Here is a 10300-nt window from a genome sequence, read left to right as displayed (position 1 = left end):
CGCAGTAGTGGCTCGAGAGTCAATACGTACAGGACCGACGAGAGGGGGCATCCCTGACGGACCGAACGTGCAATGTCGAATGGTCTTGAGATAGATAGATAGATAGATAGATAGATAGATAGATAGATAGATAGATAGATAGATTGATTGGTAAATTGATAGACAGAAAAATAGAATAGGCAGATAAATAGATTAGATAGGTAGGTAGGTAGGTAGGTAAGTAGGTAGATTGATTGAATGAATGAATGAATGAGTGAACCAATGAATGGTCACTTACCTCTGAGTGAAAAATGTAAACGACTGAAGACTGTAGCTATCGAAAAAGATACAGCAGGACCAAATATTCCAATGGCTGTAATGATACCTGAAATATTAAAAGAAAAAGAAAAATGACGAAATATATCCAAAACAATGGTAATTCGAATGCGAAGAATTTCGAAGAAACTTGTGAATCTCTTGATAACTGTAATTACTTCATCGTATCAGTATTGATTAATGAACTAATGACAGAAATACGTGTTAAGAACAAAGTGTTAATATTATAAAGTTGGTCAGAGTATAAAATCTTTCAAAAAACTTTTATTGAACTATTAGATAACAGACATTCCCCCCACTTTGACCAATGTGCGTATCAAATATGAATTGCTATTCAAATGAAAGTTTCTGAAAGCAAAGAGATATATTCTTTTCTACTCCAGGCACAAAGCCCGAAATTTGGGGGGAGGGGTCCAGTCGATTAGATCGACCCGAATACACAACTGGTACTTAATTTATCGACCCCGAAAGGATGAAAGGCAAAGTCGACCTCGGCGGAATTTGAACTCAGAACGTAACGGCAAACGAAATACCGATAAGCATTTTGTCCGGCGTGCTAACGATTCTGCCAGCTCACCACCAAGTGTCTTCTACAATTGTCTCGAGCCGACCAGAGCTTTTTGAGTGGATCTAGTGGAGGAAAACTGAAAGAAGCTCGTCTATCTATCTATCTATCTATCTATCTATCTATCTATCTATCTATCTATCTATCTATCTATCTATCTGTCTGTCTGTCTATTTGTTCGCAGTCGTGTGCGCATGCTCGAGCGCGAGTAAATACCTTGTAAATACGGTTTACCAACCCTTTGGATAGACACGTCGAAAGCTATACACACGTGCGTACGCGCACGCACACAGACACACAGACACACACACACACACACACACACACACACACACACACACACACACACACACACACACACACACATACACGCCACACGAACATTGGGGAGAAAAAGCGAAAGACACTTACCCATAAACTTCCCAGTTTTTGTTCTCTTCACGTTGTTATCAACATATACAGCTATCAAAGGTGATCTAACAGATTTGCCCATTCCTTGTATAATCATCCCAATTGCGATCAGTGAAAGCGCCCAGAAATTCGTTGGGGAAGCTTCTTTTGAGGGTTCTTCATCCTTCTTCTCAATGCACATGTAAAAAGCATCGTTGGTATAATTAAGACCTGGGTAACAACAAAAGAAAAAAATATTATTATTTCTACCATAGGTATAAAGCCTGTAATTTTGTAGGAAGGGTTTAGTTGATCAAACCTATCCCTGTGCTTTGCTAGTACTTATTTTAGCGATCCCCCAAAGGATGAAAAAGCAAAGTCGATCCAGGTGGAATTGGAGCGTGGAACATAAGCGTATGAAATGCTGCTAAGAATTTTGTTTGGTGTGCTAACGATTCTTATTTCTTTATTGCCCACAAGGGCCAAACATAGAGGGGACAAGCAAGGGGATTAAGTCGATTACATCGACCCCAGTGCGTAACTGGTACTTAATTTATCTACCCCGAAAGGATGAAAGGCAAAGTCGACCTCGGCGGAATTAGAACTCAGAAAGTAACGGCAGACGAAATACTGCTTAGCATTTCGCCCGGCGTGCTAAGGATTCTGCCAGCTCACCACCTCCGTAATGATAATTTCTTTTTTCCCTACTCTAGGCACAAGACCTGGAATTATGGAGGAGAGGTTTAATCAATTGCATCAACCCCAGTGTACAACTGGTACTTATTTTATGTATACCGAAAAGATGAAAGGCAAAGTTGACTTCGATGCATTTGAACTCAGAAAGTTAAGCCGGATGAAATACCGCTGAGCATTTTGTCCGGCATGCTAACGATTCTGCCAACTTGCTGCTTTAATTCTTTCTACTACAGGAACGGCCAGGAATTTGGGCTGGGCGGAGAAGTCGATTGCTTGATCCTAGTATTTACGGGTACTTTATCTGATCGATCCCAAAAGGATGAAAAGCAAAGTTGACCTCGGCGAGATTTGAATCGAGGAAATGCTTCGGCAGTATTTGAAGCAGAGGAAATGCCACGAAGCATTTTTTTTTTCCGGACGCGCTAACTATTCTACCAGCTAACATCTTTTTCTGAAAGGAAAGCATAAGCATAAGCCTGGAATTCTGAGGGGAAAGGTATAGTCAATACTTTTGTGTTCAAAACTTGACAGGTAAAATAATAAAATTTTTATTTGCTCCAGAAGCATCTAAAATTCATCGATAAAACTCAAGTAAATATTGATTTGTATATTAAGTGAGGTTAGGAATTTTAGAGGTGGGTATAGATAATTATATCTTCATCCAGTTTCAAAGGAACTTATTGATCAATCCCAAAAGGGTGTCAGAAAGAAACAATCCAGGTCGAATTTAAACAGAGAGTATATTAATGACTTGTAGGTATGTGGTATTTCGTTATTCAACCATAATATCCCATAAAATATATTAAATGTTTTTATAGGTCAACACCCCTTTCTACTGTGTAATATAAAGGATATATCAAGGCAGCGAGCTGGCAGAAACGTTAGCACGCCGGGCAAAATGCGTAACGATATTTCGTCAGTCTTTATTTTCTGAGTTCAAATTCCGCCGAAGTCGACTTTGCTTTTCATCCTTTCGGGGTCGATAAATTAAGTACCAGTAGCGTACAGGGGTCGATCTAATTGACTGGCCCCCCTCCCGCCAAATTTCAGGTCGTGTGCCTAGTGTAGAAAAGAATGTAGAGGATATATTATTTGAAGAAATTTGTCTGGTAAAAATCCACGTGAAAATAAAGTAAGCTGAAATATGTAGATGATAACAGAAATGACTTTACAGAAATAACTCAGATAGAAATCTTGTAATCTTCAGAAGAGTAGACTATAATTGGATCTATTTTAAAACGGGGGCCACATTTTTCATTAATGTTTTCCGTAGTGTTTTTGGTACCGAAAGACTTTCAAACTTCGTATACTTATCTATTTTGTGTTATAGAACAGAAAAATATTTTTGTATTCGAATTTATTTCATGTAAAAAATTGTCTTATTTCGATAATTTCAACCAATCACTGACAAGTATTCAGTTGTTTACATTTACTCCTTTGGCTGATTAAGCTGTGTAAAGCGTATTTAATCTCCATACCTTCGTCTTATTTGCTTTTTTCATTTTAAATTTGCTTTAACCGTAACCCTAACCGTAACCCTAACCCTAACCCTAACCCTAGGGTTAGGGTTAGGGTTAGGGTTAGGGTTAGGGTTAGGGTTAATTGTTTCAGAATCGTTTGTTTATGTAGTCGGCACTTAATGTATATCGGCTGAATGGACGTCAGTGATTGGTTGAAATTACAGAAATACGACAACTTTAACATGGAATAACTTATGGATTTCTTTTTTTTTTAAAGAAGACTAAGAGAAAAAGATGTTTTATATGACACATTCTACCAGTGTTCCAAGTTTCAAAGTGTTTCGTTAATGAAAAATGTGGCCCCCGTTTTAAAAAAGATCCCTATAATTTTATAAAATAGATGGTGTGTTTGTTTTGATACTGTAAAAAGAGGTTATAGCTAACATTCGAATAGAACACTGTTCTTTTTATTTTTTTTTTTAATTTGGCTTTTACCACTGCAGAAAACCTCTAGACAACTAACTTTTATCAGTGTTGGTACATAGCGAAAAAGGTATCGTATGATAATGTGATGATAATGGTTGATTCCGTCGTTCGATAATGAAGATTCAGTTGTTCAATCAACCGAATTATCTGGTCCTGCTCCAGTTTGTAAGTGGCGAAACATTCCACAGATACGTATACTCTTTACATAACTCCAGTGGAGGCGCAATGGCCCAGTGGTTAGGGCAGCGGACTCGCGGTCATAGGATCACAGTTTCTATTCCCAGACCGGGCGTTGTGAGCGTTTATTGAGCGAAAACACCTAAAGCTCCACGAGGCTCCGGCAGGGGATGGTGGCGAACTCTGCTGTACTCTTTCACCACAACTTTCTCTTACTCTTACTTCCTGTTTCTGTTGTGCATGTAATTCAAAGGGTCAGCCTTGTCACGCTGAATATCCCCGAGAACTACGTTAAGGGTATACGTGTCTGTGGAGTGCTCAGCCACTTGCACGTTAAATTTCACGAGCAGGCTGTTCCGTTGATCGGATCAACTGGAACCCTCGACGTCATAAGCGACGGAGTGCCAACCCCTGTTGTACTCTTTCGCCCCAACTTTCTTTCTCACTCTTTCTTCCTGTTTCTCGAGTAACGCTGCGATGGACTTGAGGTGGGAGTAACACATACGCCATAAAAACCGGGCCCATGAGCCTGGCTAGGCTTTAAAAGGACGCAAATGAATGATGAATGAGTTCAGTGCCAACCTGGGATTAACGAGAACAGCATACATATTGCTATATTGTGTGTATATATATATATATATATATATATATATATATATATATATATATATATTTCTTTCGCTTTTAATAATAAAGCTTGAATATTATAAACGAAGTGGTTAAAATGATTAACTACTGCTAGTGGTGGTGGGGTGATGATGATGATGGTGATTACGACGACGATGATGATGCTGATTTAATACCTTTGTCGGTGAGTGGATCTTCAAGATGTTGATCAGTATTTGCTGAAGAATCCAAAAAGAAGGGTGATGCACAAAGAAGGCCAGAGATCCCATAAACAAATGTGCCAGCAGCTAAGACGCGTGGAATATGTTTATTACGAAAACAGTAACTGACGAACAGAACAGTGCTGAGAAATCCAATATCATTGCAAGCCAAAAGAAAACCGCTATTGGCACTGGAAAAGCCAAATTGTCGCTCAATTGCTGTAACTTGAGATGTGATATAACTTGTAAGAGTAGACGTGACAAGAGCAGGCCCGGCGTAGAAAACAATAAAAGAATATATGTTTGTAAAATATTGTAATTTTTTTGGCCGGAAATTTCCGATTCCACATAAATAATCAGGATCTGAGTCAAAGAAATCCGGTTTTATATCATTGGATTCAGGCTTGTTAGCCACAATATTGTCAGTGTTAGGTAAAGTATCAGATTCGGAAAGCAGGGTTTCGAGATGGTTCGAATTTTGTGTTCCATGATCATAACTTTGGTGAATTTTTTCATTCGTGGGAGAACCATGTTTTTTAGCATCATCTGTTCCAAATTCTTCGTTCATCTTGAGTAATTTCTGTATAAATAAATAAATAAATAAATAAATAAATAAAAATTATAGAAATTTTCCAGAAAATTCTTCACGGTAAAGAAAGAAAGTCCTAAATTGTATAGACTATAATAGAAGAGATAATTCCTAACGAAATGCAAACGAAACATACATGCACACATACAACGAACATAGACATAGCTATCATGGATCAACAACCGGATTACTAACTCCTATTTCGAAGGGCATGCGTTTGCAATCCAGGAACAGGAAATACCAACCAAATACCCAAGGCATAAAAAGGATACAGACACAGGAAAAGCAGCAAAATGTGGTAACCGATGCAAACTTTGTGGAGTTAACACCGAAGATATCACCCACATCATAAGCAGTTTTCCGAAAATGTCATCACGGTATTATCTACCGATAAGACATGATGTAACTAAGATGCTGTATAATGAGATCTGTCGGAAGGATAACCCCTAGACCAGAGAAATAAGAACCCACAGTATGGTAGAAGCCATAACCACTCATAATAAAAAGGAGTACTGGTGGTATGTCCCAGTGAACACCTCAATAAAATATAAACATAGTGATTTGGAACAGAGAACAGAAACTATACAATTGTCGGAATCAGCTGCTCGGTGGATGTTAGCATAATGCTAAAGATCAGCGAAAAAGAAAATACTTATTCTGAAATATTGAGAAATCTTCAGATTATAAGTTCAGGCTTATACCAGTAATTATTGGGGCCCTGGAATATGTAACATATTGCCTCAATTCTAATCTTGAGAAATTAGGCTAGTCAAAACTAGGAAGGAAAAGCTGTTTCGAAGACTACAGATCCAAGCCATCACTGGAACTGTGAAAATCTCTTTTACTTTTTTACTTGTTTCAGACATTTGACTGCGGCCATGCTGGAGCACCGCCTTTAGTCGAGCAAATCGATCCCAGGACTTATTCTTTGTAAGCCTAGTACTTATTCTATCGGTCTCTTTTGCTGAACCGCTAAGTTTCGGGGTCGTAAACACACTAGCATCGGTTGTCAAGCGAAGTTGGGGGGACAAACACGGACACACAAACATATACATACATATATACGACGGGCTTCTTTCAGTTTCCGTCTACCAAATCCATTCACAAGGCTTTGGTCGGCCCGAGGCTATAGTAGAAGACACTTGCTCAAGGTACTGCGCAGTGGGACTGAACCCGGAACCATGTGGTTGATAAGTAAGCCACTCCTACTCATAAAATTTTACATACTCCTACTTGCCTCTCTTCTCATTACTAAAAGCCTATCCTTTCAGCAAGATACAACAATTATACAATAAACGTTGTGAGTTGGCTTAATAATATAAAAAGAATGGTGGAAGTTACTTGTGTTAGAGAAAGCGGGATTGCTACTGGAGGGTGTAGGTTGAAAAAAAAATCCAAATGTATAATGATTAAATATATAACTGAGTTCACGGAAAATTTGATAATTAACCAAAATGGATATTAAATAAGTGAGCGATTCTTTGAGGATACATGATTGTGATATATCAAGATAGTACACAGATGAGCTGGATATCATGGAATACTTATGAAGTAAGGGGGCACATGGGGTTCTTTGTGGTTATCATCAATCTTTACAATTTTGATCCTATTGTTTTCAAGGTTGGTATATGGATTAAGTTTTGTATACTAATTTTGAAATGAAAGTTATTTTCCCTATAAATTTACAATTAAAAAGTTAGTAGCCTTTAAAATTTGTAAAATTTAGGTATTTTAGCCAATCAGAAGCGAGTATTTTACGCATCACCGTGAAGATCTGTTAGCATAGTAAGCAAAGAAAAACCACGTGTTTCATAGCTGATAGCGAAGAACTCTGTTTCCATAGTAACCAAAGATGCTACACTTGCGCTCAAGGTGTGTAACCACCAAATTGAGTGTAATCAACAAATTGAGAGTACCTGGGTATCTTTAAAGCGTGGAAATAAACGCTGGTGTGGGACACATCGTTCCATGGTTGACTCTTATCGTTGTAAACTTATGTGGAGGAGATATGAGAAAGATAAAATCCTAGGGTGTGTTGCAAACTTTCGTTCTTGAATTTTCAAACTCATAAATATCCGTTTTAAACAATGTTTTGACTGTTATTTCTAGCAACTCCAGTTGGTTTGATCGTAGCGTTTAAATATTTAATTTGCTCGCAAATGTATTAATGTTTTTCCCTGTTTACTACAACTAGTCTAATGTTTTGACAAGCCGGTACCGCTACCCCTTTCTCGCTACAGTGACAGACGATGGAAGAGGCAGCGAACGCGCAGTTTTTTGATTGGCTGAAATTCTGAAAATTATCAATCTTTGAACACCTGTAATATTTTCACAAAATTTTTCTGGAATAAATGAATAACAAATTCGGATTCAGCATAAAAAATTACATCTATATGATACATGAAAGAAATCTTTTTAAAGATTTCGACTTGCAGTGACGATAGCCACAAAGATCTTTACATGGTGTTATGTGATATATAATGTTACATAACACAGAATACTATATGCTACAAAATCTTATACGATATAGAACTTGACATTTGTAATCAAATGTATCTTGGTTGAAACCACCAGTGATAGTAATACACGCTTGGAGTAGGCGCAAGTGCGAACGCCAAGACATAATTATTTGCAGGAAGTAGGTGTTTAGATGGGGCTACAGAATGGACTCATCACCATGTCTGTGTAGTACCTTAAGCAAATCGTGCAATATGGAAATTTAAACGCATGCAATTTTAGGTACATGAATTCTTGAATGTTGTTACTGGAGAATGCAGCACGTAGATTCAAATACCGGCCTCACATATTTCTGAGTAAAAATACGAAAGTAAATATATAGAGTTAAGCGTCAGTTGCCTTTATCGTTATATCTTGTATATCCATAGACTAAGCCTCAATATGTATAACTGTAATAACAAAGATAGTTTTAGTGAAAGAAAATAAATCACTAGGAATTATATAAAACTGACACTGGATTCCGTCCTGAAAGTTTGTAAGTAAAATACGTAAGTGTTTTAATGCCTGTCCACTCATCCGATCACTGTCTTACCACACTGCACTTCACACAATCATATATCACTCAGCGTTCAATTCCTCTTGGATCCTATAGCCCTGCATGTCAGGCAACCGGTTGGGGTTCCGCCAGTTTTATGCCGCATATATCTAGCAGCTCCCATGCTTCTAAAATGTGACCGAAGCCATCTTTTTGGGCGTGTCCTTTCACATTCTTCGCACAGGAAGAAAAAATTAAATAACTATACAAATACAATAAAAACAGCACCAGAAGTCCTCCAAATGATAGTTGTCCGGAAAAAATAAAGAGAGCAATACCTACTCACAATCAACCAGTGTTGATTGTGAGAGTGACACCCGAACCCTTCTTCCGCAGGGTTTGGTTCAATCCCAGACTGCATTCTGTCCGTGCAATAATGACCAATTTGCCATCGCATCCAACAACAACTACTCTTATGCAGATGGCATGACTCCTCATTCCTCCCGAACCTTCCTTAACCATATCTCACCCTCACGCAAGCCACACTCCTCAGGGGGAACCTGCATTAATTCCATAAGCGGAGACCGCGAAAGTATAATCGAGCGAGAATATGCCAACCTTATTTGTTTTAACAGCAACTTCCCCCATCCCCTTCAAATATTACCTGGATGAAGAAAATACAACCCATTACACCTACTTTGATCACGAGTCACACTCAGCTAAAACCCTCACAGCAGCTTTAAATGCTGAGCCTAATTAACGCCGAAGATATCCCTTAGGATAGCATCGTTAGCAAAGGTGAGACCGCTTCCCAAAGACCAGCTTTACACTTTAGATTCGAAGATTCCTGTTTAGATTCCTGTTGCTGCTGACATTCTACACCAAGGGTTCTCAACATTTAAAAAAAACTACTCTGGACTCCTTTATTATTATTTTACTCTAGTAGACCCCAAGCCATTAGAATGTGATCAAGCGCAATCTTGAGAAACTTGAGGGGCTGGAAGTGCTGTCTCACTCCGCCACCAGTTCAGACTTTGTATCATTATATTACAATCTTTTCCGAACCATTCGATGTTTAATAAAAACTAGTTTAATAGAATCTTCTTTCAGCATTCCTATTTTATATTTCGCACATTAACTTGTGTAGGTTGTACTATGTTAAATGTTAGGGAAAGAAACGCAGCTGCTTCTTGCAATACATACTAATACATACATCTAAAGTAAAATTTTTTAGGGAGCCCTTAAAATACTACTGTAGATGCCCAATTAACTATTTTGTTGCGTGGACCCTCTCCCCCGCCGAATTTTATATGGACCAACATGGGCCACATGGATCACGTTTCAAAACCATTGTTCTACACGGTTCGGGTCTAATACTGCTACTACGTACATCGGCATCTAGAACCGCACGCAGAGAAGGACCACTGGGATGTTTGTCATTCCATCACTAACACTCGTCACAATTCAGGCAACGTCTAGCAGGCAAGCTATCTCTTTTCTTTGCCTTTTTTATCGCTGTAATAATGACCCCTGTCTCACAGAGCTGATTGTTCTCGTACTGCTACTACACATTCTCCTCTGGCCCACCCATCTAACCACCTTTTGTTACACTTGTTGCACCCACGGCTCCTTTAGACTGTTCTTAATTCTCCCCCCCCCCCAGACCATACGGCATTGGGAATCTGCCCTCGCTCCTGTCCTTTTTGCAAGTGTTGGCGTGCAACAGTTTAAATGGAACATTAATGATATCAATGCCACCAGACACAGAGGGCCTACCTGCAGACTCAGCATGTAACACACACA

The 10300-nt window shown here is 38.7% G+C and overlaps 1 protein-coding gene across 3 annotated transcripts in view; it reads right to left on the bottom strand.

The window, feature by feature from the left end:
* The window catches only part of LOC106869099 (solute carrier organic anion transporter family member 1C1), a 40312-nt gene that overhangs the window by 26986 nt on the left and 3026 nt on the right, over positions 1–10300 (bottom strand). For all 3 annotated transcript variants that reach the window (XM_014914637.2, XM_014914636.2, XM_052965655.1), the window contains exons 2-4: positions 4893–5496; positions 1292–1501; positions 278–364 (exon numbers count right to left, since the gene is read on the bottom strand). In XM_014914637.2, the coding sequence (XP_014770123.1) occupies positions 278–364; positions 1292–1501; positions 4893–5484 (889 nt within the window). In that variant the 5' untranslated portion in view covers positions 5485–5496. The remainder of the gene's footprint in view (positions 1–277; positions 365–1291; positions 1502–4892; positions 5497–10300) is intronic.

The sequence above is a fragment of the Octopus bimaculoides genome, chromosome 2 (genome assembly GCF_001194135.2).
Source record: "Octopus bimaculoides isolate UCB-OBI-ISO-001 chromosome 2, ASM119413v2, whole genome shotgun sequence".
NCBI classification, from domain to species: Eukaryota; Metazoa; Mollusca; class Cephalopoda; order Octopoda; family Octopodidae; genus Octopus; species Octopus bimaculoides.
The sequence above is the reverse complement of the archived record's forward strand: the minus strand, read 5'-3'. Positions and strand labels throughout refer to the sequence as shown.